Source organism: Vombatus ursinus, unplaced genomic scaffold (genome assembly GCF_900497805.2).
Source record: "Vombatus ursinus unplaced genomic scaffold, bare-nosed wombat genome assembly UNPS02009824.1, whole genome shotgun sequence".
NCBI lineage: Eukaryota > Metazoa > Chordata > Mammalia > Diprotodontia > Vombatidae > Vombatus > Vombatus ursinus.
This window is the reverse complement of record NW_020949602.1, coordinates 10487483-10514916: the sequence shown is the minus strand read 5'-3', so window position 1 is coordinate 10514916 and position 27434 is coordinate 10487483. Positions and strand designations below refer to the sequence as shown.

The 27434-nt window shown below is 45.1% G+C and overlaps 1 protein-coding gene across 3 annotated transcripts in view; it reads right to left on the bottom strand.

Annotated features, from left to right (window-relative positions):
- Positions 1–2688: 2688 nt before the first annotated feature.
- Positions 2689–27434, bottom strand: part of ALG6 (ALG6 alpha-1,3-glucosyltransferase) — a 60282-nt gene continuing 35536 nt past the window's right edge. For all 3 annotated transcript variants that reach the window (XM_027852811.1, XM_027852812.1, XM_027852813.1), the window contains exons 6-15: positions 20906–20988; positions 20226–20290; positions 16867–17052; positions 13000–13135; positions 11276–11361; positions 10072–10156; positions 8225–8295; positions 6210–6278; positions 5890–6088; positions 2689–4041 (exon numbers count right to left, since the gene is read on the bottom strand). In XM_027852811.1, the coding sequence (XP_027708612.1) occupies positions 3844–4041; positions 5890–6088; positions 6210–6278; positions 8225–8295; positions 10072–10156; positions 11276–11361; positions 13000–13135; positions 16867–17052; positions 20226–20290; positions 20906–20988 (1178 nt within the window). In that variant the 3' untranslated portion in view covers positions 2689–3843. The remainder of the gene's footprint in view (positions 4042–5889; positions 6089–6209; positions 6279–8224; positions 8296–10071; positions 10157–11275; positions 11362–12999; positions 13136–16866; positions 17053–20225; positions 20291–20905; positions 20989–27434) is intronic.

The following is a 27434-nucleotide window of genomic DNA, read 5'->3' as shown; positions in this document are numbered from 1 at the left end:
CTGAGCTTCTCCCTGGGTCATCTGCTAGATTGGCCACAGACGCCGTGTGACATGAATTCCAGTAAAGCACATGTGATGTTAGCTGCGTGAACAGAAAGAGAGCTTTATCATTTCACAACAGCGGCCACTGTGGTTCAGGCCTAACCTCTCATGCCTCTGCTCTGGGCTGCGCCTGATGCCTGGAATGCATTCTCTCCCCCTCTGCCAGCTAAACTCCCCAATCCTTGGCGGTCCAAGCCCAGCCCACTTCCATGAAAAAATTAACACTCAGCTCTCCAACTTCCCACTGTACGTTTTTTCAGCCTCGATCAACCTCTAGGACTGTGCTACAATGATCTCAGTTGGTGTCTTAACCTCTACCAGACTCTGCTGAATTCTAGGATTCCCCTGGTGCCTGACAGTGCTCTAGACACAGGAGCTGTCTGATAAAAGCATGTCGTATTTGTTTTATAAAGCACTGTCGGAGACCCGAGCCAGTATGAGAAATGTGCCTAGAATGGAACACCTAAAGGGCGAAAATCAAAACAAATCTGCCGTGAAGAGAAATTTGACATCCATTAATAAAAATAATAAAATCCCTCTTAAAAAGGAAGGCTAACCAGGCCACCAGAGCTATGTGCCAGGCACCATCCCAGGCACGAGGGGTACAAATACAAGCCGACGAGGGAGTCGCTCACCTCGGGGAGGTTACATTCTAACGGGAGAGTGCACTGCGTAAAGGGGAAGTCGCGAGACTATTGATGAGGAGGAAGAAAAGGCGGAGAGTCAAGCCGTGAATGCTGTGAACCCAGCTGGGGCCCCTCATGAAATGGTGGTCCAGGCTGGGGACTCACTTCAAGGGACGAAGACGTGATAACCTACCCTCAAGTACCCACTCTATGCACCTAATGATTTTTCTCTTAATTTTAGGCAGTTTCCCAAATTTCAGGATCATAATATATTAAATTAGTACGGGCCTCGAGTGCGAGTTTCTGCATTAAGACCAACCTTTGCCTCTCAGGCCCAACACCCAAGACTGCTTGCATAGAATAGGAAACAAGGGGTTAAGGACCTTGCTCCTCAGGTGTGTAGGCATGTGCTTAATGCTGTTCAGCCAGTCCCCGTGTGTTTGACCTCCACACAGGAGCACATCCCAAGCTTTGGCTTCTGAAGAGCTAAGCTGGCCCGTGCACCGTTCCCCAGTCTGGCCCAGCGTAGACTGGGTGGTTTTCACTTCATCACCCCTGGAGGCCACAAGAAGGACAAAAGCAAAAGGAGGAGAAACCCGTGGTCCTGGTTTCCAAATGACTCTGGGGAAAAGACCGATGGAGATTCGAAACCATTGTTAGCGAGCCACACCACATCCATCTCCCACCGTCATCCCATTCAACGGGGCTTTCGCAGCCCGCCTCGGAGCTGTGGTTTGTCTTTGGACGGAATGCACCATCGAGCTTTTCCCCCTTCACCTCATACACATGGCTTACATCTGACGCGAGTATGCCCACTGCCTTGTTTTAAGGGGCTCACAACTAACTTTACTAGAGGGAAAGAGAACAGCATTTCTCATAAACGGCCCCTCCCTGAAGAGGGACCATTAAATGACAGAGCAAACATTCATTTGTTATACTTTATACCAGGGAAAGAAAACGCACCTTTTCTGCAGTTCAACTACTATGAGGGGGACCAAAGTCTCTGTACTAGTAATTCCTTAGGAACTCTGGCCTGGTGACACACTCTGTGGGACTGTATCAGTGATGCCGTCTTCTAAGCAGATCCTTTGTGTACGGTACTTCAGTAAAGTCTTTCAGACAGGATTCAAGGTGAGGACATTTTGTCTCCATTTCACAGGAACTACTCAGAAGCAGTGTGTTCTTAGTCATCAAGCTTGTGTGTTTGATGGCGGCCTTTGTCTGCATCTCCCTTGTATCTGGCACAGTGCCTGATGAAGTGCTTGGTAACTGTGTCGATACGGGAAAAGTATAATTCATGGAGAACCAAAATGCTCTCAACTACTTTGATCTGAAAAATCCAGAAGGTTAAGGGAAAACGGCTTTCCTCTTGAATTATTCAGATCATTGACATTGATTTTTCAGTTCTCACAGGTAAAAACCTTCATGTTTACTATTCTAGACGGTGTTAAGAATTCATAGCAGACATGCAGGAAACTTTCTGGGAGGCAGAAAGCTTTGGATTCACTCATCGTTTAAGGAATAATGGAGCTTTGTTCAGTATTTTTCTATTCCAATTTATATTAAAGCAGTTACAAATAAAACTTGAAATTTCTTAAAACTTGTATCATCGTCTCATGAATCTTGTTCCAATCCCTGTCATGCACGAAAAACAAAAATGGTGCTAAAAACCCTCCCCGTTAGGCTCCGCCAGCCAGCCCCGCTGTTGACATGCAGGCGCAGTGATTACGGATGGTGGCCATGGATGGGCAGCAGGGATCCTGCTGATGTGGCAAGGATTCAAGGCTGCTCGTCTGTGCTGACTCGCCCTGAGTGCCGTTGTGCACGTTTACTCTGAGAAAGAAACACTTCATGATTTCTGACTTGCCCACACCGGGCCTTCACACCCGCAAGCCGGCCACTCTCCAGGGCCACCCTTGAAAATGCCATCAAGGGGGTGACCTTTTAGCACTTTACTAACACGTTTTCATTTCTAGATTACTAGGAATTCATTTTTAAAAAGAAAATATTGCCAGTGACATGATTTGCTTTACTTTTTATCACAAGGTACAACAGGAAACTATGGCAGAGGTTAAGACATGGAGAAGATATGACATTCATACTGAGATTCCTTGCTGGGAATGGGCTTTGGCAAACGGAGCCTCATTCTACCTTATTAAGGGGTCATGTTAACATGAAGTCTGATACTGAGGCCCAGTTATTGCTGGAGTGACCTTGGCAGGCTCCACTGTGTCACATGAGAAAAGGATCCAGAGGCATGAAATACTGTGGATGACCACTGAAGTAAACTTAAGGAAACTCCCCCCAGAAGGGGGCAGACCATGGACAAGAGGCAAGAACTTGGAGAGCTTGGACTTAAATTGGGAAGAACTAATTTCTAGTTGTATAAAGTACATTAGCACTCTAGGTAGTTAAGTCTTTCAGCCTTATAAAAATAAATATGTGCCCATTACACATATGTCCAAATGAAAGAATGTAATCATCAAATTTCAAACAATTTTATATTGTCTAAATTTTTTTTTAAGAAATCACCTGATGTTTGATTTTCCAAGACTGTTTAAAAACTACTCTAGCTTGATGAACCCAACTAAACTGGTAGAAAAGTCCATGTACGCTCTTTTGGGATAGCCACAACTCCTAAAGCAAGTCTTCATCTGAATTTCAGTATCCTAAGAGTGCCCTCTTGAAAAAGAGAAGGCCAGGTTGTCTCATCAAACTCCAGGGTATGTACAACCAACCCCAAAGCATAATTTAGGAAACATCCCTTACAGGGTCATCAAGAAACACCTATTCCCCCTTCTCACTATCAACATTTATGAGATCCTACCTTGCCACAGCTAAAGCACAACTAGAAAGAACTTCAATTGGACTTTGGTCCGTGTATGGGGGGCTTGGGGCCCAAGCCGGTGACTTCACTGGGGTAAGGAACTCTAGTTGTGGAAACGCCAGCCCTGCTGATGTGCCCGGGTCACTTGGCCAAAGTCTACGGCAGACATGGCTTCCTGATTTCAGCCCTTCCCCACCCTGCCACGATGCCTCTCGTGCTCCCCAGCCTCTCTGCTTTAAAATACACGATTCTCAACAGAATTTCACTTTTGGACAGCACAAGTTAATGAAATTTCAGCAACAGTCACATTTTGAAAATTATCTGGCTCTGCTGTTTTTGTGAGGACAATTAGTTGATTTTCTTCTGGCTTCTTCCATTTCTGTGATCCCATAGAATTATAACATTAAAGTAGATCAAGAAAAGGAGAAAGTGCAAACAGGAAACAAGACACACCAGCACAGGAAAGAGGTCGGGCAGCTTGTGTGGAGGCTCTACAGTGATGCTCGTGAGGGTCAGAAGGCTCATCATCGTCACAGAGACTAGAAACTGTAATGAGAAGAAAAGGTCTGAGTAGAGGCACCGTGCAACATCAGCAGCAGTAACATCGCCACACGCATCTTTCCCAGGAGTCCCCTTGGGACTGAGAGGTTTTGGACAAAAGCTGGATCTAATCTAGATTTCACTCTTGGCGTCTCCTCTACATACACATGCACACACCCCCCCCCCCCCCATGACTAAGTGACTGAAAATCCAAGCTGACCGCGGCACACCTGAGATGCCGTCTGATGTCATGTTCATACTGCGAGGCTGTTAAGGATGCTAGTTATCGATTCAATTCAACAAATACAGATTTGAACACTTACTATGGTACTACAGGAAATACATGCAAATGATATGGCCCCTCCCTGCTGGAGCACCAGCAGCTTAGAGCTTCACTGGTCATAATCGCTGAAGTAAAGAATGAGAACGGGCCAAAATGAGGGAAGACAAGAGACTTCCTAGAGAAGGAAGATGCTGAGGAGAGGAAAACCCGAGCCCTGAAGGGTGGGCCCTTCATGGCGACAGTCTCCGGAGCATGGAGAAGCCCAAGCTTCACATGCCATAAATGGGGTGTCAAGGCCAGTCCCAAGGAGACTGTGGCCAGAAGAGCTTCTTCTTGGGGAGACTAGGTCAGTGCCTCATGTAGAGTTACTACTTGGTGGGGCGTCTACACTGAGAAGTGTCACATCGATGACCAGAATGCCCGTCCCTCCACTCTCTACAAGGCTTCGACCCCCCAGCAACAAATATCAGGTCAGGCAGGGGCATGGAAAGAATGTTCAGCAAGGGCTCCCCCCCCCCAAAAAAAACCTACTTACAAGAGGAAGGGCCCCTAGACTTTGGGTGCTCTGCCTTCTGGGTCTGTTAAGGAAGTTTCAACAAACCACATTGCTTAGGCATCAGGTGTTCATGATGACCTTAGCCCCAAGTGACCTTTCTTATTGGCTATGACAGCGCCATGGGGTGGTACAAAGTTCTCTGGAATGGAGTCAGGAACTCTGGCTTTGCCCCTGGCCAAAGGCAGATCTAATATGCCTCAGTTTCTTCATTTGTACAGTGGGGACAATAGAATTTGCACTACCTCCCTCCCAAGATGGTGGCGAGAAGTATGATTTAAATGGGTGCTGTTGTCATGGTTCTTCACGTGGGCCCATCTTTTCATCTCCCCTACTAGACTGTATGTTAGCTGAGGGCTGGTCCTCTTATTCATCTTTGCATGCTCCCTCCCCCTGCACCAGAATGACACTTAATAAACAGTAGGTGCTCTACAGATTACTGTCAAATGAATTAACCTTTGGGGGGAAAATGAAAGGACAAAAAGAATTAATTCTGGTCTAGAAAAAATATTCTCTTAAACTTTCTGGAGCAAAAACTACGTGGACATAGTCCTGTCTGTTTTGGTCAGATGACTTATGTGATGCCAATATTTTTTATATTATGCAAATAATGCCCTCATTTTAAACTACGATCATGTGATGAGGAAACATTTTAAAATGCATCTAGCAAATGGCTTACTCACGTAGCACTTCTGTACTTACAGCCAAGAAGCCTCACACACCCTCCCTAACCTACTGCTTTCCTGGATTCTTTATCAAAGACCCCAGGGAAAACCAGATTAACATCCCACATGGCTTCCCGCAACACTCTCTGCCCCCAGACACCCTGATAACGGCACCTCGTGGCCCTCAGGACAGATGCAGAGCCACGGTGGTCAGTGGGGAAGCAGTTTCTTCTTGACTTCCAAGCCTCTGGTCGCGGGCAAGGTACACTTTGGTAATGATCAGGAAAGCACTGCTGCCTCGACAGAGAGAGATGGGCAATACGGGGCAATTCCTAGACAATGACGTGACTTACCCAAGTTTTTAGCATCTTAGCAGGAACCTTGAAACCAGGGATATGCCTCCGAACATACACGGAAAAGGACCTTAATTGCAGTTCTTCTTCAGAAATGTTCTCAAATATCGAAAAGGAAGATGCACAGGCTACCCCAAAGCCTAGTGTCGTTCCAACGGAGGCCAGCGCTAGCTGGTCCTTCAGAAGAAGAGGAAGCATGCTGGGGAGGGAAACAAGCCAGACACAGCCACGTGAAACTCCACGAGGGAGCCTCTGGGGGAGCACAGAGAGGACGAACACCCAAGAAGGAGAGATTGTATACAGAGGCCACTCTGACTCACCTGAACGTTGACACAAGTAAAAACCATATTGACATAAACGGAACTTCGTTTAGAATTAAGCAGACTGGTCTAAAATGAGAAAGAAAAATATTTTAATACACAGAATTGTAATTCTGACTTTTGCTCTTAAGCCAGAATGTAAAAATACTGTATCTGCCTGACGTTTTCTTACTGGGCTGAGATGGAACCTGGTATGTGGAGCTAATGCGCCACGTTCCTTTTCTCTAACAAGCCAAACTAAGGAAGACTCCAGCTCCACAGAGACTGCCTGGGCAGCCTCCTGTGCTGCAGGCATCTCTTCACTACATAGAAAACATCTTCTAATCGCCCACCCCCTCACCCGCCCAATGGATGGCACCTTTCCTCTCTCCTAGAAACAGCTAACCCCAGCAAGGCTACAACAAACGGGCCTCAGGCTCCCACAAAATGGTACAACTGGGAGGGATTTAGGACTTGTTTGGTCCAACCTTCCCATTTTACAGATGAGGAAACTGAGGCCCAGAGAGATCAAGTGACTCGAGATTCCAGGGCTAGTGACGGCAGAGATGGGCCCAGACCACTTCAGGCTCTTCCTGATAGACTGAGTGGCCTCTCTGATGACCAGAAGAATGAAAACGTATAGGGAAAGGAGGGAAGCTCTCTTGATTCTCTCCTCCTGAGCTATCCAGAAGAAAAAATGAATCCTTAAGACAGCAATTTGTAGTGTTGTTCACCCTAATGTGCCTTCACAATCCATACCACCCAATTTCCCAAAGAAAAGAAAACCAATAGCCAGGACAACAGCAGAGAGGCCAAGAGTTTGTACAGAGGACAAAAGGAGGACGAGGGATGAAGCAATAAGGGGCCGGGTCATGCTAGAGCTTGAGTCCAAAGGCTAAGCTAACAAAATGACACCAAAGAGAGGTCTGTACCAGACGTGTGCTCAGTGACCTCATCAGAGCAGGGTGAAGAGCCTGGCCAACATGAAACTGTCTCGTGCTCCCCAAAGGATCCAAGGCATCTCCTCGACAATGCCAGGACCGGCCATCTCTGCATTTTTTCTCCAGATGGGTCGTCTGGACTCTGTGTGTGCTCTTTCCATTCCTCCACCAACGTCATCAAAGATGAAAAGCTCCTCACTGAGCTCTGCGTGGGACCTCGCCCAGAGCCAGTCTGACAAGAACTTTCTCATTACTGGGGCAGAGATGCTTTTCTGCCTAAGTAAGGTAACTTTCTCCCCTCCCCAGGGCAGCCCCAGAGTCAGGCCCTGGAGCATGGGGTGCTAAGTGTCTTAGCTTTTAAGTTTCACACGCACTGTTCACACTTTCTCTATCACTTTCTTGTGACTACACAGATCAGTACTACAGTAAGCCAAGCCCTGTTGGGAGCTTGCTGATTTCCAAGGTGTGTCAATGCTCACCCACCTGCTCACTCTCTTGTGAGCCACTACCTCTCCCCCACCTAAAACCCTGAGAATGGGAGGAAGGGAGAAAGGAGACCTGCTGGGTTCCCATTATTAGCCACAAGTAAACAAGCCTTTTCTTTCACCCTCCCTCAACAATTGGTCTTCAGCAGCTGCGGCTTTCCCTGTTCTGAAAATACTCAAACTGAGGTTCACAGGAACGTCACCTCAGGTGAAAACAGGACTCGTGTGATGTACCCTGGGCACCAGTCACCAGGGGACTGGACGTGCTCCTGACGACAGTACTCCTTCTGAAGTCAGCTGGGGGTTCGGCGTCCAGAAGAAGAGAGAAGTACGGGGAGGGAAGGGATCAAAATGACGTCAGGAAGGGGTCGCGAAGGTCTCTCTGGCTCCGAGTCTAGAACCCCAGGAGCCGCTGAAGAGATTAATAAGCCTCATTCATCGCTCACTCCATTCTACAAACATTATTAAGCCCTGCTTGACTCTATGTGGGGCCCAAGTGCAGCGGCGTAGCTTATTTGCTGTAGTCTTAATACATGCTAGTGTGCTAATTATAGTGCACATTTCTATCTATAAAGCACAGATTTATTACATGTCGAAAGATTTTACTTACAAGGAGACCAAAAGGATGGATTTTTCATGTACTTGGAAGGAGAACAAGAAGAATGACAAAGCACAGCTAACCTGTACAGGAGGCAAAAAAAGAAGAGGGGACATAAAATCAATACACACAAAATGTGCACAGTAATTTAAGCAGGATTGCTTCGGTGAGACATGCAGAATACTATGGGGATAAAATTCATTCGGATCAATTCTAGTATCTGCACTAAATACTTATGAGCAACATTATTATTAAAAAGCTACACGCAACTACTTACAATGTATTCATTTAATAAAAAGCAAAACCTCAGCTTTCGGAGAGAAACAACTGCACCTTCACCTTCCATTCACAGTGTGGAGATGTCAAAATAAAAAGTATGGATGAGTAAGAATGTCACAATTATACCTTAACTCCTCAAAGCTATCTTAATGCTAAAAGCGGGCTGTAAATTGAATAAGATGTTTAAATTCATAATTTGATTTTTCAAGTTTAAGAAACCAGATTTTGGAGAAATCGTTTTTAGCATATAAATTTTTATGCTCAAAAATTACCTGTACTAGGAGTCACCCATAGAGACATTAAAAAAACTTACTGGATCATACGTACTCAAACGAGTGAACAAAATTAAGGAAATCATTCCTGTATGTCACTTATATGCGGATGGAGTGATTGCTAGAGGGGATGAGTACAAAAGGCACCAGGAGAGGGGCCACTGGAGTAAAGGACAGGATGGTGACAATTTCAGAGGGTTTTGGAATGTTCAGTTGGGAAGACTTAGGGGTTCACAACACAGCCTCAATTAGGACTAGAAGACAGAGAAGTTATTTAAGGGCTGTGGGGTGGGAGGGCAGAGATAAGTGCTTCTAAAAGCCTAACTGGGTAGCTAGATGGCATTACAGTGGATGGTACACTGGACTGGAGTCAGAAAGACCTGAGTTCAAATCTGGCCTCAGACTCTTACTAGCTTTGTGATCCTAGGTAAGTCACTTAAACCTGTTTGCCTCAGTTTCCTCATCTGTAAAATGAGCTAGAGAAAGAAATGGCAAACCAGTATCTTTGCTAAGAAAACCCCAAATGGGGTCATGAAGAGTTGGACATGACTAAAAACAACTGAAAAACAAAAAACCTAAACAGATAAAGATTATACTATAGCCAACACTCCTATAATAATGTTTTCTACCATATCTTTATCCAAAAGACAGAATTATTACATTCATTATTATACTTTTACATTATTACATATATTACATTTGAACATACTGTTCAAAAGAACAGAATTATTACCCTAATCCTGCAAACAGTTTTAATACTTTCCACTATTCCTAAAGCCAAAAGCCAGCACCTGTTAGACCCACACTCCTGGAAAGCCCCCAGGTTCTCGGAGAACAGCCTATCACTTATAAAGACAACTACTCAAAATGTCACCCACCAAATAAATCCCCAGGAAAATCTAACCCCAAAATAATGGGACAGGAAGGCTACACCTAACTCTATTTTACACAGCCATGCACCAAAAAAGCACAACAAATGACGGGGGGCAGGGGGCCTGCCAATGCACCGGCACCTGAATCCTGGGATTGGGCAGTTTCTATGCTGCAGTTCCCATCTAGCTCCACTAGGCTCCACTGTTTCCATAAAATACATTTTCTTTCTCTTCAAGGAGAAAAGCCACTCAAGACAAAGCAGGACCACTGAGCAGGAGCCCGTGGTTTTCCAAGTTGGCCCAAAGAAACCTCAAGCTGCACAAATTCACTCTTAGAGAAGAAAGCGGTTCTGCCCGTCTGCTCCATGAGCCAGTCCAAAGCACTGAGTGTGTGAAAAAGGGAGAATCTCCTATTAGAAGGGCATACAACACTTACCAGAGCGTACTTGAAGCCTCTGAGACTGGGCTGAAGGGTGAGCTTTAGGCACGCAGGAAGCAGGCTCAGGAACGTCAATGCAAAGCTAGAAGAGTTTACAGGGTTTCATTGAGCAGATTCTCTATTCTCCCAAAATGGCGCCCCACCTCCCATCCTATGGCCTCTGCCCGGGCTGGGCACGCGCCCTCTGACCTCCTCTCTGAGGCTCCCTCGGGTCAGCATCGCTGTTCCTGCCCCTTTCCGGTCTTTATTCTGCATATACATATTTATGTATGTGTCGAACCCTAACGCCACAACTATCCCCCATTCTGTGTTAGCATCCCCAATACTGAGCACAGTGCCCCCCCCAAAAAACCCACCATGCAACTTTTATTATAAATATATTTTTCAACCTAAGAAATTTTAAATTATAGACAGACGAATATATAAATTATGGACATAACAACAACAACTACAACAGTAACAGAGGCAGCTAGTGGCATAGGGCAAAAGAATGCTGGGCCTGGAATCAGGGAGGTCCGAGTTCAAATCCGGTCTCAGACATTTTCTAGATGCGAGACCCTGGACAAGTCACTTCATCTCTGTCTGCTTCAGTTTCCTTAACCGGAAAATAGAAATAATACTAGCACCTACCTCAAAGGGTCAAGTGACGTAATAATCATAAAGCGCTTAGCCCGGTGCCTGGCACACAGAAGGTGCCATAGAAATGGTCGCTATGTGCTGTCGTTGTGGTTGTCATCATTATTATTATTAGATCTCCCCGTCCCCTTGCTTATCCACTCTCCCAACCTACAGCAGGTCACAAGTAGCAAGTTAGAAGGGAGAAGGCCTTGCCTCTTTGAGCAGTATCAAAGGCAGTAAGAAATGCTGGCCAGTGGTGAGGAAAGAGGGGGAGAAACAAAAGTCAGCACAGACCCGGGTCGCTCCGGACAGGAGGGAGCTCCCTCTGGCTCTCCTGGGGCCAAGCTCCAGGCGATACATTCACTCTGAGCCCAAGACACGGTCCAGAGGCTAAATCGGGTCGTGCTCTTTCTTTCTTTCTTTTTTTTTTTTTAAAGGCAAACAGTCCATTTCAGAAATACTCTCATCCAAATGGCTGACACACAACACTGTCAGGCCTTCAGTTATCTGAAAAATACGTCATTCCCTGATGACGACCCCAGGGCACTCATGGACACTGAGCAATTACTCCAAGAACTCCTACCTGAACATCAGCTGGGTGTGAGGTGAAAGAAGGCTCTTTATCTTCAGAAGGACATTGAGACTGCACCAGAAATTGGCTACTTTGTCCTTAAAAGAGAATTGCTCGTTTTAGATTTTGTTATATTTGAGAGAAATTTTTAAAAATTAGTAAAGCTCATCTTCCCATGTATTCTACCCTAAGGTAAGGGAGAGGGGGCAACTTTGTCCAGACTTTTGAGGTACAGTTCATAATGAAAGGTTAGGAACGAATGTGCCTAAAATAGCCGAGAATTCCTCACACAGCCTTCCAGGCAGTTGATGTCACCAAAAATTTTAAAATAGAGTACTTTAAATCATTTTCTTTGGAAATGCTCTGAAAAAGCTATTTTTCCAGAATGCTGTTATTATCCACCCGAATTACGGAAAATAACCTAACTCACGGCTGGCAACGCCAGAGTTAACTACTAATAAATCAAGCAGTTTGAAGACGTTAGCAGTTGTGCTAGGATCACTTTCAAAATTAAATTTGTAACCCAGCTCTCATGCTCCCGAAACCCACCCTCTCCACAGCTGCTTCAATCACAGCTGTGAAGGCCTGACATCAAGAAAGCGACTTGCCCCACAAGCGCGCCGTCCCCCCCGCCAGGCTGCGCGGCCACACAGGAGATGGTCTTCCTGCTGACTGAGGATTACAAGGCAGTACCGGCCAACAAACACTTAAGATGCCAGCAAGAAATGTTCTAACCATCAGCATTTGTTACCATTTCAGAAATGGAAGCTGAGTCAGAGAACGTGTGAGAGGCACACAATCCTCCACTTGGTGGGCTCTGCTGACAAAGTTAATCTGATTTATTTACATGAATGCCCAAGGAAATAATTTCCTGCTCAACCTAAAACCCATCTGAGTCAATTACAGGTAAAAATAACATACAAGCATACATGTGTCCGTACCAACTCCACCTTCTTGGGTTCCTTAAAAATACTGGTTAGATACATGTAAAAATTATTTTAAAATATGATAAAACTGTTTTTTTTAAAATTCTAAACATACAACTTTGGCCTTTAAATAGCATTCTTTTCAAACTTCTTTTTTTCTCCTACAAAAGGTGACAGATTTTCAGGGTCAGTGCTCTGAGGGACACGCCATCCCAGGCTTCTGACTAGCACTCGTTTTAGGAGAACGACTCTGAATGTGCTGGCCGGGTTTCTCTTTAGTTAAAAGCCTTTACACTGGGGAAAATGTTTTTGGTATAACCTAATTACTGAGTTTCACTTAGAACTATTTACATAATACTACATCAAAGAAGACTGATAAAGTTGGAATTACAGTTCAACGTTTTCAGTAAAAATTAGTGCCAATAAAACCATCCACTAATTGTTTCTGAGGTTTTCCAAGTGACGTCCTTAGACTGAAGAAGAAAAAGAATGCCAACCTCTCCCCCGAGGAGCTAACTTTATAGCCGCATCTTCTGACACCGTCATTTACTACGGAATGCATTTCAGCGGAAAAATGTAGGCCTGAAATATGGATCTGATGATGGCATCAATATTACCTTCTCATATACTGTCCTAGAAGATGCCAGCTGAGCTCGGGGTTAAATCCTGGATTAAATAACTGGCAAAGAGGCAGTGCAGGAGGGGCCCGTTTCGAGTTACCAGCCCTTGTATGTCTTCCACATGAAACCCCTAAAGGTCACGGGGGAGGCTTCTCAAGGGAAGGGCCGGGAGGAAAGTCAGTAAACATGCCTCAAAGAGTCCCCGGCCAACTGGGAAGAGTCTTCTTAGCACTTGCATGGTCTGTTCCAATTGTGTGAAAAAAGGCAGCCAGCAGAGAGCAAAGGCAGCGACCACGGTGGTGATGAGTTTAATGAGCAGCAACAACCTGGGGCAGAAAGACAAGCAGGGTGGAGGAATTAGCCTCCTGCTCATTCCCCGCTCTACTCCACATGCAAAGTCAAGGGACAAAATGTAAATGGTGGAGGAATGCTGAATCAATGCTATTACAGTAGGCGGGAACTGGCTGGGGGGGGGGCGGGGAGCGAGAGGAGAAGGGTTCTGGGGGAGCTAACCCCTGTTAGAATCCGAAACAATTTCCAATCCAATGAAAACACACTCTCTTCCAGTCCAGAGACAAAGGGCACATCCGTCCCTGGCTAACATTTAACTCTAATTGCAGCAACGACCAATGTAAAAACAATTTATCACATAGATTCAAATAACAGGGCCCAGAGACTGGACCTGCACCTTAGTTGGTAAAGGGCCCTCCCAGAGGAGGAAATTCCCTCAACCAACACAAGCTGCTTGCTAGAGCCCTGAGCCCAGGAGTCAAAGGACGGAACCGAAACTGGATCTTCCTGGCTCTGAGACCAGCGCTCGCTGCCTCTCACCCTCAAATAATACATCAATACAACAATGCATCAAAATTCAGTGTGTTCTCTTCTGATCATGGCTTGGAAACCTACAGGGAAGAATAAGGCCCAGCTCTAACTAAAAAACTAAGTAAAATGGAAGAAAAATAGATAAAACAAAGAAAGACAAACAGTGAAGGCAATGCTCCATAACTCGCCAAAGAAAATAGCTGGGAAGGTCAGGAACAAGCCCTCAGGGACTCAGATGTCCACACGCTGATGCAGAGGAGATGTGTCCTAACATTTCAAACTCACTTTTGTTGAGTACAGAGGTAAATAACGGCACTTCAGAGATGGAATTCATAATGGAAATATGGCAAAGAAAGGGCATACCTTGTTTAAAGGAAACATCTCCCAGAAAGGTAGGGGAATAGAGCTACCCATTACAGATGAAAATCTGCCTGTGAGGGCACCCTGTGCTGATGAAAGGAAACAGAAAGAAGCATACCGCAGGACTGTGCCACGGACAGCCCAGGCAGATGGAGGATAGGACTGATGCTTTTTCAGTGTGGCTCACAAAACTGGCAAGCTAGAGTGGAGACAGGGACTCAACTCTTTCTACAGCTGCCATTAATCTTTGAAACTGCAGATGGAGCAGCAAATCTTTGCTATCTGGACAATATTCTCTCTCAACAGGGAGAAGAAATAATATGGAAAACTATCCCTCTGAGCTTCATTCTAAAAGGAAGGACTGAGCAGATAAAAAGAAAGCCACCAGAATTAAGAGATAACGTGACCCAGTCACCTAGAAAGCATATCAGTCCAGGATAAGAACAGTGGGCACTGTCAGACGATGAGACAAGTCCACTTACTTCTCCCCTCCTGTCTGCAGGCTGCTGAGTTTCCCTGATATCATGAAATGACAATGACTTCAATCACTACGAACCTGGGCTAGGCCTCGCTGCTGCTTGGAAATTCTTCTCTTTTGTTCCCCTATCTCATTCTCTTTAACAAGTGCTCCAAGCCCCTCTCCTAAGCCCCCAACCACAGGTACAGAATGAGATTTAGCCTCCAATTTTGCTAAGATTAAGACCATTTGATGGGAGCTCCTACAATCCCCCCCAAGTCCTCAATCTAATCTCTTCTTCTGTACCTTTGATCTTATCCCCTTCCACTACAAAAAGAGACCATATTTGTAAAGAACTTTGCACAGTATTTGGCACATGGTAGGTCCACAAAAAATGCATATTCCCCTCCCCTCAGCCCCCATTTCCATGGCTAGGTTCCAGTGCCCCCCCCATCATTCTGATTCATTCACTCCAAACTCCCTCTTTCCACTGTCCCAACCTCAGTTTACAAACCTGTCCTCTATTCCTAGAAAACCCTGTTCCCCTGTCTCTTCTAAACCCTCTGTTACAGTAGCCTCAGGATTTAACTAGTTCAAAGCTAGCCTAATTTGTACATGAGGCAAGAAATGGCCCCAAGTCAGCTGCCTGAACAAAAGTCTGATAACTGGATAATGAACCTGGTAGCTAAAGAGAAACCGCCAAGGCTATTGTGCCACCTTGGGTGTAGACAACATGGCAAAATGCTCTAAGACTTGGTGACTAGTCACGTGGGCTGGACCAGAGAAGAGAAAGGAAAACGAGGATAAGGAGGAAGAATTACAGTGACAGGCAGTCAGCTGGTACATCAGCATTTATTAAGGCCAAGAAAGAAAAAACTAATGGTGAATCCAAGGATGGCCAGCACCCTTAGGAAGCTACGTTTGCTCAGTCAGACTTGGGGGCACGAGCCAGGCTGGTGCGTGTTAAATGTTATAGGAGGGCAAATATAAAGACAGACATCTGAGAGCATTATGGGGATGGAACAAGAGAATGGCCCAAGCCAGGCTTGTGTCCAGATGCTATTCAACTACTCATGTGTAGCAAGCCTACACCTTTCGGCAAGACTGCAGTTTTACAAATTCCATCAATGACTCAGATAACTCTTGGTGGAGTCTAAGTTAATCTAAGACGCCAGGCGATCATGCATGGGAAGGTTAGGGAGGCATTCTACCAGAAGGATGAGAGTTAGAGCTACATTTTAAGAGGGAACCAGAACGGGGAGAATTCTTAGAATCATGCCACTGGACAAAGAACTGAAGGGATGCTTAATGTCATCAAAATAACATAGATCTAAATAAACATAGAAGAGATCTGAAAACAGTAGAAAAGCTGTCATAGGAAAAGAGAAATGAAACATTGTGCAGAGTGCCTAAAATAAAGGTCAAAGTAGGATGGGGAAAAGGTACGTGGTGTCAGATTGAGCTCTCTAGAAGGCATGACCAACAATCTGGGGTAAGAAGGAAATAAGCTGCCTTATGAGTATATGAGCTCCTTGTCGACAGAAGCCGTCAAGGAGAGATTGTCAGGGATGCTGTCAAAGGTACTGATTACTGCAGAGTAGCAGGCTGGCCAAGGGGACCTGAGGTATCTCCCAATGCAAGCACTCTATGATTCTGTTTTTCCAAAGATCATACAGGTTGTATTATCTTACAATTACTCCCAATACTGCATAATCTAATGTTCCAATTAGCCAAGGACTGTGTACTTGCAATAGGTGCTCACTCAGTACAGTTAGTCAGTCAATAAACACTGATGGAGAGGGAGACAGCACGCAAACGATGACGTACCAACACGCTACAGGCAGGATAAACTGGAGATAATTAAGTGGGATTGGAAAAGATTTCTTGCAAAGGTGAGACTTTAACTGGGACCTGAAGAAAGCCGGGGAAGCCAGGCGGCAGAGATGAGGAAGGACAGCGTCCAGGAACACGGGACAGCCACAACCAGGCGGGGGGGGGGGGAGGTGTAGAAAGACCGCCAAGGTGGGGCAGGCGCTCTCTCATGAAGGGCTCTGAGCACTCTGTACTGGATTCTGGAGGGCATAGGGAGCCGCTGGAATCTACAGAGGAGGGGTGACAGGGTCGACACAGTCAGATTTCACCTGGCTTTAGGAAGATCAAGAAATATTTGCTGAATTCCAGGAAGGACAAAATGACCAAGCTATGAAAATGCAAACTGGACACATCAGTGCGATAATCTGGGCACTCCACTGAAAGATGGCCAACGACAAAGGGAAAGAAATCCAGGCAGGCAGCCTGGATGCTGTGGACACGTGGAGTCACGATCACAGGAAGCTCAGGATGGTCAGCCTGGCGGACAGTCAACCAAGTGTGTTCCTGAAGCCATTTTCTGGATTCCAGCACTCAAAACCTACTCACCCCTTTCCTTTCAGGTCCTTCTTCAAACATTTGCCTAGCAAAAAGCAAAAGAAGGGCAAAGAATGGTAAAGTTCCATCTGTTTGTAATTTAAGGCCAGGCAAAATGCCAACGATCCTAGGATGTCCCAGTCATAAGACAGGCCAAGAACACCCCACAGAGTCAAGCCGAGACTCACACAATTATATATGTTTCCACATTAAGGAAAAGATCCACATGAGGCCAAAAAGCATATCGAGAACTGCACAGACAATTTTTCATATATAATAAAATACTCTAAAAAAATTAAAATATTCTTTAAAAGATAATTCTTCCTAAGCAGAAACTAATCATTAAAGCAATAGTGGTAATTTGCTACAGCACATGATTTGTTCAGGATTAAAAGATCTACAATTGGTAAACTGAAATTTTTCCTCAGATAATAGCAATGAGACAACTGAATCAATGAATATTAAATATGTTAAAATCTTGAAAACAAAAAAGTCTACCAAATAAGCACACTTTCAAGTACAAAGAAACAATGACTTACCCTACAAGGCCATCCCCCAGAACAAATGAACATGTACGTTCAATTAACAGCAATAAAGCTGCTGCATTAAAATACCACTAATTGTCATAATCAAAGTGCATCCTATTTTCGTGGCACTTTTCTGCCACAAATTTGTTTTATCTGTAAAATGAGGGCAGCAGGACGTGGGGGACTTGAAGGTTCAATTCTGGAGCTCCTCCTGACGTCCCAGCCATCTTCTGATAGTTTTGCCAGCTGCTTTGCTGTCCAGAACCTTTCATCTCTAGAACTCCACCCTGGGGGCCCACTGTCCTAAAGGAAGACTGACTCTCTTGGCCCCCTATTTCAAAAAGCCCCAGTCATGCTTCTCATCCTCCCTCATCTCTGTCCATCTTCTTGCCAGCCTCTCCCACCACCCTGGCCAAGCCTTTTACCCCCTCGAGCTCTGGAATCAAATGCACTCTGCCATGTTCCCTAGAAGAGGTGTGTCAATCTGTTCCCTTATCAGCCCATCATCCCTAAGTTCATAACCAGAGCACCCCTCCCTGGCCAACACTCCCATGTATGGAGCATCTCCCAGTTAGATTAGAAACTCCTTGAAGCAAGGACTGCCTATATTTTTGTACCAGTAGACTTAGCACATGGCACAGTGCTTAACAAACAGGAAGAGCTTAATACTTTATCACTTACTCAGTGTGCTGATAAATGAAAGAACTGCCATGTAGCAATAAGAGCCCAGCTGACCCAAGCCAGCACATTTTTGTAGAAGGCAGAGTTCTGACGTATGGGAGCAAGGATGCAGAAGGCTTAGAGGGGGAAGACACCACAGATAAGATCAAGTGAAGGAGTGCAGAAAGGAAGGGAGGGAGGGAAGGAGCAGGCATTTATTAAGTACCTATTACATTCCAGGCACAATGCTAAGTACTTTACAAACATTCTCTCATCTGACCCTTAGATCAAATCGGGGGGAGGGGGGCCTCTGGAAAAAAAGAGGAGGCTTAGAACAGCTGCTGTGGGACACAGGGCTGAGAATCGATTTAGGATTAGAAGTGCCCTGTGGCAGTGAGGACCCACCTGGAGCTCAGGAAGGATCTGGGGGCCATCAGTAGCTGAATTTTTCTGGGAGGCTGAGACGCTTTCTCACACCTCTCCCATGTTCCCTCTACATCCTCCTTGGTTTGCTATGAATCAGTGACGGTTTGTTAACCATGGAATGGGGGTTCTACAGACATAGCAGGGTACAGAGCTGGAGTGAAGAGGAATGAAAATCTGGAGAGAGAAGAGGACGCCTACCACGTTCTGGCTGGTGTCTGCACTCCCGCCTCTGGACGACACATGCTGGGGAACACTCCCCGCACACTATCAGGGCACAGAGAATAAGCAGACATGGGGGACAGAGAAGCTGGGGGTAGGGGACAGCCAACAGTCCTACAAACACCAAGCCCCTCTTCACTCCATCACCTGCCAAATTCCCCGCATTCTGGACTATGCCCCTGCTCTCACCAGCCCCCATGGCCTGTGCCCCCTTCACTCTGCCTCCAGCCCTCAGGCTGGGTCACTCTGTCTCCCTTACACAAGTGCTTCTACCCTTTCCTCATCCTACGCCTTCCCTGCAGTCTCCATGGGACTCACCTTCATCAAGTACAGACTTGGCCATGTTCTCGGCTCCTACGGACCTTTCCATGGCTCCCTATTGCCTCCTTCCCCAGCAGCACTGAAGGCCTTCCACAAGCGAAAGCCTCACCACAGTCCCCTCCCCCTCCTCTCCTTCTGGCTCAGCTACTGTTTGTATGTGTTCCCGATGCCTGGAACACCCTGCACCTCTTCCTTTTCCCATCCCCCCCTCGAACCCTCAGACCTTCACTACCAGCCCTACTCCAACAGCAGCTCTTTCCATACTGCTCTATGTTCCCCAGACCTGGGATCTCTCCCTTCCTCTATGGTGCTGAGCAATGACTTCTCTGGGGGAAGGTCGGATTCCCTGCCTGATGCCAAGCTCCAAAGTCAGCGAATGCTTCCATCGCAATGTTGCCCACTGCCCCCCAATTCAGTATCCTTAAGAAAATGTGCTAACAGCACTCAGCAGCAGCTAGGGACTTCACGAGCTTCCCAAGCTGGAGTGGGAAGGCAGACACAACAGAGACAGGGATAACCCAACAACACAACTGAGGATCTTTGAGTGTCCTTTGACAGATACGCATATTAATTTCATTCCAACTAAAACAAATTGGCTTCAAAAGGAAAAGCTGTTAATTAAGCCATCAGGTTGCTGTGCATTATGGTTTTTTTCTTTGGACAGATGGGGACAGGAACTCTAGATACACCAGAAGCCACACACATGCCTTAGAATTGGACTTTCTGCTGTTTTCCGTTTAAGCATCTCTGGTTACTAGCACAGCGACTCGGGTCTGCAGAGATTTTAGTCATGTTGTCTGTGGGCTTTCCTTTAGCACTTCAAAGGAGACAGTACGGACCTGTGCCTCATTCTCACACCCTGCTGCCTGCTTGATAAGCCCAAACAAGAGGATTCTCTGGTTGTTAGCACCCGGCCACTTATTCACGTGTATGGGCACCACACCCTTCTTAGAGGGAGCTAAGAACCTGCCACTATTTTCCTCCCAGGCCAGACAGGTATGAAAACACAGCCCTTTTAATTCATTCGAACTCCAGAACAACAAGAAAATACTCCATTCTTGGTGAATATGACAAATTTTTTTAAGCAAAAAACTCTACCAAACACTATCAAAACAGAAATTCATCTAGCATGAAGATAACACAAAGTGCTACACTATTTAAGTGTAAAGTTCAGAATAAGCAAAGCAAAGATTTCACTTCTAAGTTTGTAAAGGATACTGAAAATGTCCATAGTCAATCAGAAGAAGACCTGGATACAGCAATATGCAAAAGGCATTCGCAATCTGGAGAGAAAAACAGTACAAGGCAAAAATGAATCTCCGGACCAAGTGAAGCAGGGCGGCCCATAAACGGCGGTCTTGAGCCCTTAGGGGCTACTTTCCCCCCTAGCTATCCAAAGCTTCTTTTCTGTCAACCCTGAATTCAAAGCTGTCCTCCAATGGAAAGGTCAGGGCTCTGAAGGAGCAGCCCCCAGCTCGGGGGCCCAGAAGAATGGGGGAGATCCTCGGGGCCACCTGTCCTCCTGGTGAAGGAAAAGGGACACCAGGAACACGTCCCCTTGGCAGCTCCTTTCCAAATCTCTGCACAAGGCCTGCGTCCCAAAGGCCACCCTTGGGTGCGGCGTGCTCGCGCAGCACTAAGTGTGACAGGAGCACACAGCCCCCAAAATCCAGCTCATCTCGTTACTGTTACCGAAGGACATTCAGATAACTGCGGTACAGTAAGTTAGGGTTTTCTGACTGAAAAGTCTTGAATAGGAGACAGAGCGGCCTCCAGCAATTTTATCTAAATCCCAAGTGGTGTGAATGACTTTGTTCTTCAGCTTCTCCATCCTTAAGCTAATGAGGAAAGTATTTCCATAAGAAGATGAAAGTGAACTCAATTATTTGGATACTTGCCTTCTTTCTGGGTGAAGTTTCTTTTAAATAACAACAATATAAAACAACCGCAGGTATGTAAATCATCAAATCAGCAATAAAAACTGAAAGACAAAAGGTTAACAGTCCATGAGCATCATTCCTGGGTCCGCAGTCCATAACCTCGCTTGCCTTCTCTATCCTGCCAACCTAGATCCCGCCCAGCTGCATCCCCTCAGGAAGTACACCAAGGGGTTCTTGCCCACTGCTGACGGGCGCCTCTCTCCCCCACTGCTGCTTGTCACCTCGTTGTCCTGAGTGATCACACAGACGGACGCACAGACTTCCTCCAAGTTCCCCTTAAAATGCAACACAGAAAGAGTAGAGGAAAAAAATAATCTCCCTGTCTTCTAATGTAATTGGCTGCTTCTGGCATGACAGAGGAATGCCAACATGGCATGCCATGGGAAATGGTACATACGACCACGTGAAAATGTAAAACATCTAACAGGATCCCGTAGCAAGAACAAGTAAATCCGTCAGCGGCAGACAGAGCCACGGACAGAAAGGCTGCCCCCACCTGCAGCTCCAGGCTTGAGGAAGCGGCCTCCCAGCCGGGCCACCCCCACCGGCCCTATCTCCCGCTTCATGGCACCAGGAGGCCCTCCTTCTCCTGCCCACAAGGTACAACACTCATCTGCGCAGTGTCTCCCGGGGAACATGGCAGGTACGTGATAACCATTAGCTGAATACAAAAGCATCAGAACCTCCACCTGAAGCATTAAGACCAAAACTCCAGGCCTTCTTCGCTGTCCAAAGGCAAGGCAGGAGAGCGACAGACTATGGAGGGTGTGAACTTCCTGGCCCACATGACCCACCCAATGCTACAACATTAGAAGGTGACAAGTATGGGGCTCCAAGCTTCTGTGGGCAATGAAGACCCCAAAGGCCAGCGGGGGGGGGGGGGGGTGTTCCTTAAATGTTTTGGACAGCTCACACAGGGCAAAGCCAAGAGATCCCTAAACTTGGAGGGAGGAAGAGTCGCATCTGAATCCTCCTTAGCCCTGCAATAGCTGTGTGACCGGGGGCCTCACGAGGCTTCTTTACTGGTCAAATGGGGTAAGAACAATCCACTGCCGGGACGTTGTGAGGATCACAGGCAAGAACACACGCACAGGTCTAGGCACACACCACAGCACAGCTCAAATGCTGGCTGCTATCACAGAGCGAGTCCTCTTTTTACCAGGTCAGAAAATGAGCGAACACAGTTCTGCAGGTGCATTTGTAGCAAACACCCTTTGGTGATGAGGAGGAAACAGACTTTTATTTGCCCCATGACCACAGGAAAGACTTCTCAAAAGAGCACAATTATACTGCTTCAAAGAACATGGACAGCAGGAGAAACCAAGATGGCGGCACAGAGGAAACACTCTGCTGAGCTCTCCCAACATTCCCCGCTCACCTCAAATCAAATTATGAAGCAGCAGAGATGAGAAGCAGATTCTGCGTCCCTGGGCGGGGGCTGACCTGGTGCACACATGGCAGCAACATGACAGGTGGACCTTGGAGGTAACGGCAGCAGCAGTAGCTTTGGGCACTCTCAGCCCAGAGACGCCCAGACGGTCAGACAACTGGTCAGAAAGAGATTACAGAGGGCCCTGCGTGGGCAGCTAACTTCATACCCAGTTCCAGGTCAGAGTTCTAGAGCACAAAGGCACACTAGCACCTGCAGCTGCAGGGGAGCAGGGCCCTTCCCGGGTAAAGACCAGAGCGCAGACCAAGAGAGCAGTGACCATACCTCTCCCCAGAACTGGCTGTGAAAACAGCAGAGTGAGAAAGCCTGAAGCTTAGTACAGGGCACCTCCCTGCCAGGCCCCTATCCCACCCCACGGTGAGCACAAAGTCCAACTTTAACATAAAATTCAAACTAAAGAAATAGGCTGAAAAATAAGCAAGCAAACAAACAAACAAAATAATCTGACCATAAAAAGCTACTATGGTGACAGGGAAGATCAAGACACAAACTCAGAAGAAGACAATTCCTTGAAAATAGCTACATACAAAGCCTCAAAGAAAAATGCAAATTAAAAATAAAACCAACAAGGATTCCTGGAAGCTTAAGGAAAGAGCCAAAAAATGATTTTAAAAATCAAATAAGGGTGGCAAAGGAAAAATTAGGAAAAGAAGTGAGAGTAAGGGAAGAAAATCATGAAACAATAATGGATAGTTTGGTAAAAGAGGCAAAAAAAAAAAAATACTGGAAAAAATAACACCTTATAAAGCCGACCTGGTCAAATGTGAAAAAGAGGTACAAAACATCACGGAAGAGAATAATTCTTTTTAAAATCAGAATTGAGTAAGTGAAAGCTAATGACTCCATGAGACATCAAGAAACAATAAAACAAAGTCAAAAGAACGGAAAAAAAATTATAAAACATCTGACCTGGAAAACAGATCAAGGAGAGACAATTTAAGAATTATCGGACAACTTGAAAGTCATCATCAAAGAAAGACACTAGACATCACCCTGACAGCCTGGAACCAGAAGGTAAAATTAGAAACTGAAAGAATCCACCAACCATCTCCTGAAAGAGATCCCAAAGTGAAAACTCCCAAGAGTATCATAACCAAATATCAGAGCTCCCACAATAAAGAAAAAATATTTCAAGCAGTCAGAAAGAAACCACTGAAATACCATGGAGCTATATCAGAATAACACAAGATTTAGCAGCTACCACAATAAAGGAGGAAGAAAACTAAGAATAACCTACCCAGCTAAATCGAGTATAATCCTTTAGGGGTGGAGGGGGGAAAGGGATATTTAATGAAAGAGAGGACTTTTGAGCATTCCTAATGAAAAGACAAGAGCTGAATAGAAAATCTGACTTTCAAATATAAGACTCGAAAGAAATATAAATAGGTAAGCCTGAAAGAGAAATCATAATGATAAATCTGTTTACACTCCTACATGGGAAGATGACACAGTAATTCCTAAGAACTTATCATAATGAGGACAGCTAAAAGGAGCCTATATATAGACAGGCGGCATGGGTGTGATTCAGTTATGTTGAGATGATCTCAAAAAAAAAATTTTTTAAATGGACAAGTGAGAAAAAGGGATGCACTGGGAGAGGGTGGAAGAATGAGGAAAATTATCTCACATAAAAGAGATACATAAGGAAGAGCTTTTACAGTGCAGAGGAAAACCAGGCAATGCTTAAACCTCCCTACCATCTGAATTGGTTCAGAGGGGAAGGATACATACATACACTCAGGGAAGTCAGGGGAGAAGGGGGCAAGAGCACTGGTAAGAGGAACGGGGATTAAAGGAGGCAGTAGTCACGAGCAAAAAAGACTTCTGAAGAAGGGAAAATTTATTTCTCTAAATGTTTACATCAATAAAAGAAAGAGAGATCATTGAATTGGGGATGCAATTTAAAAAACTAGAAAAAGAACAAATTAAAAATCCTCAATGAAACACCAAAATAGAAATCCTGAAAATCAAAGGAGAGATTAATAAAATTGAAAGTAAAAAAACCATTGAACTAATAAAATAGAAAGTGGTTTAATAGAAAAAGCAATAAAGTAAACAATTGGTTAATCTGATTTTTTAAGCATTTATTGAATGTTTATTATATGCTATGTGCTTTTCTTTTTAATTAATAAATTTATTTTAGTTTTCAACATTTACTTCCACAAGATTTTGAGTTCCAAATTTTCACCCCATCTCGCCCCTCCCCCCACCCCAAGATGGCATGCATTCTGAATACCCCTTCCCCCAGTCTGCCTTCCCTTCTAACTCTCCCCCCCCATTCTCTTATCCCCTTCCCCTTCAATTTTCCTGTAGGACAGGATGGATTTCTGTACCCCATTTCCTGTATTTCTTATTTCCCAGTTGCATGTGAAAACATTTTTTTTAAACATGTGTTTTTAAAACTTTGGGTTCCAAATTTTCTCTCTTCCTCCCTCCCCACCCACCCTCATTGAAAAGGCAAGCAATTCAATACAGTTTATACATGTGTAGTCACGCAAAACACTTCCATAGTAGACATGCTGTGAAAAACTAACTCTATTTCCCTTAATCCTATCCCACCCCCCCATTTAGTCTATTCTTTCTTTTGACCCTGTCCCTCCTCAGAAGTATTTGATTCTGATTATCCCCTTTTCCAATCTGCCCTCCTCTCTATCATTCCCCTACTCTCTTGTCCCCTTCCCCCCCCATTTTCCTGTAGGGTAAGACAGATTTCCATACCCAATTGAGTGTGTATGTTATTCCCTCCTTAAGTCAAATCCTATGAGAATAAGATTCACTCATTTCCTCTCACCTTCCCCCGGTTCCCCTCCACTGTAAGAGCCTTTTCTTTTCTGTTTTTTTTTGTGAGATAATTTAACCCGTTCTACCTTTCCCCTTCTCCTTCTCCTAGTATAATCCTCTCTCACCCCTTAATTTTATTCTCCAGATATGACCCCTTCATCTTCAACTCACCCTGTGCCCTCTATCTATCTATCTATCTATCTATCTATCTATCTATCTATCTATCTATCTATCTATCTATCTATATACATACATATAATTTTTTCCCTCCAACTACCCTAATACTGACAAAGGTCTCATGAGTTACAAATATCATCTTTCCATGAAGAATGTTAACGGTTCAACCTTAATAAGTCTCTTATGATTTCTCTTTAATGTTTACCTCTTCATGTTCCACTCAAGTCTTGTATTTGAAAGTCAAATTTTCTATTCAGCTTTGGTCTTTTCATCAAGAATGCTTGAAAGTCCTCTATTTCACTGAATGACCATTTTTTCCCCTGAAGAATTATACTCAGTTTTGCTGGGTAGGTGATTCTTGGTCGTAATCCTATCTCCTTTGCCCTCCGGAATATTATATTCCATGCCCTGCGGTCCCTTAATGTAGAAGCTGCTAAATCTTGTGTTATCCTGATTGTGTTTCCACAATACTTGAATTGTTTCTTTCTGGCTGCTTGTAATATTTTCTCCTTGACCTGGGAACTCTGGAATTTGGCTACAATATTCCTAGGAGTTTTCCTTTGGGGATCTCTTTCAGGAGGAGATCGATGGATTCTTTCAATTTCTATTTTGCCCTCTGGTTCTAAAATATCAGGGCAGTTTTCCTTGATTATTTCCTGAAAGATGATTATCTAGGCTCTTTTTCTGATCATGGCTTTCAGATACTCCAATAATTTTAAAATTCTCTCTCCTGGATCTATTTTCCAGGTCAGTTGTTTTTCCAATGAGATATTTCACATTGTTTTCTAATTTTTCATTCTTTTGGATTTGTTTTACAGTGTCTTGATTTCTCATAAAGTCACTAGCTTCCAATTGCTCTATTCTAATTTTTAAGGAAGTATTTTCTTCAGTAATCTTTTGGACTTCCTTTTCCATTTGGCCAATTTTGCTTTTTAGGGCATTCTTCTCTTCATTGGCTTTTTGGACCTCTTTTGCCATTTGGGTTAGGCTATTTTTTAAGGTATGATTTTCTTCAGTATTTTTTTGGGTCTCCTTTAGCAAGCTATTAACTTGCTTTTCATGATTTTCTTGCATTACTCTCATTTCTCTTCCCAGTTTTTCCTCTACTTCTCCTACTTGCTTCTCAAAATCCCTTTTGAGCTCTTCCAAGGCCTGGGACTGATTCATATTTTTCTTGGAGGCTTTGGATGTAGGAGCTTTGACTTTGTTGTCTTCTGGTTGTATGTTTTGATCTTCTTTGTCACCAAGTAAGATAATACAGTCTGACTCTTTTTGCGCTGCTTGCTCATGATCCCGGCCAATTACTTGAGTTTTAAATTCTTTGTGAAGGTAAGAGTCTGCTTCCAATGTGGAGAATGTACTGTCCCAAGCTTCGGGGGTTTGTACAGCTGTTTTCAGAGATACTTCTAGGGACCTGAAAATTTTCAGTTCTTCCAAGGTGCTATGATAAGGGGTGAGGTGTTTCCTCTCCACCTCTACAACAAGCTCCACCACGCCAGCACTCCTCCTCGCCCCAGGACCGCCCCTCAGAACTGTGACCCAGATCCAAGCACGGGCAAAGCAAGAGATTGCTGCCTCAGCACTCGCAAAGAGATCCTTGCAATCCCCCTCTGATCAGCCACTTGATTCCCCCTTAGTCTGTGGGCCAGAAGCTCAGGAGGCAGCCGTGGCCCCGGGGGCAGCTGAGATCTAGCTTCTTCTCTCACTGCAGTCACAGACTTTTCCCACTGACCTTCTAAGTTGTCTTTGATGTTCGTGGGTTGAAAAGTCTGGAAACCGCCACAGCTGCCCACGATTCAGTCCTCTGAGGCCTGCTCCAGGTTCGCTGTGGCCTGCGTGCCCATGCCAAATTGCACTCCTCTCCCAGCCCACGCAATATACCTTTCTAATCAGCCATCCAGGTTGTCTTGGGCTGGAAATTTGTTTTACTGTTTTTTTGTGGGTTCTGCTGCTTTAGAATTTGTTTAGAGCCATTTTTTATAGGTATTTGGAGGGGTTTGAGGGAGAGCTCCAGCAAGTCACTGCTTTCCCTCCGCCATCTTGGCTCTGCCCCCACCCCCCGGGTTAATCTGATTTTTA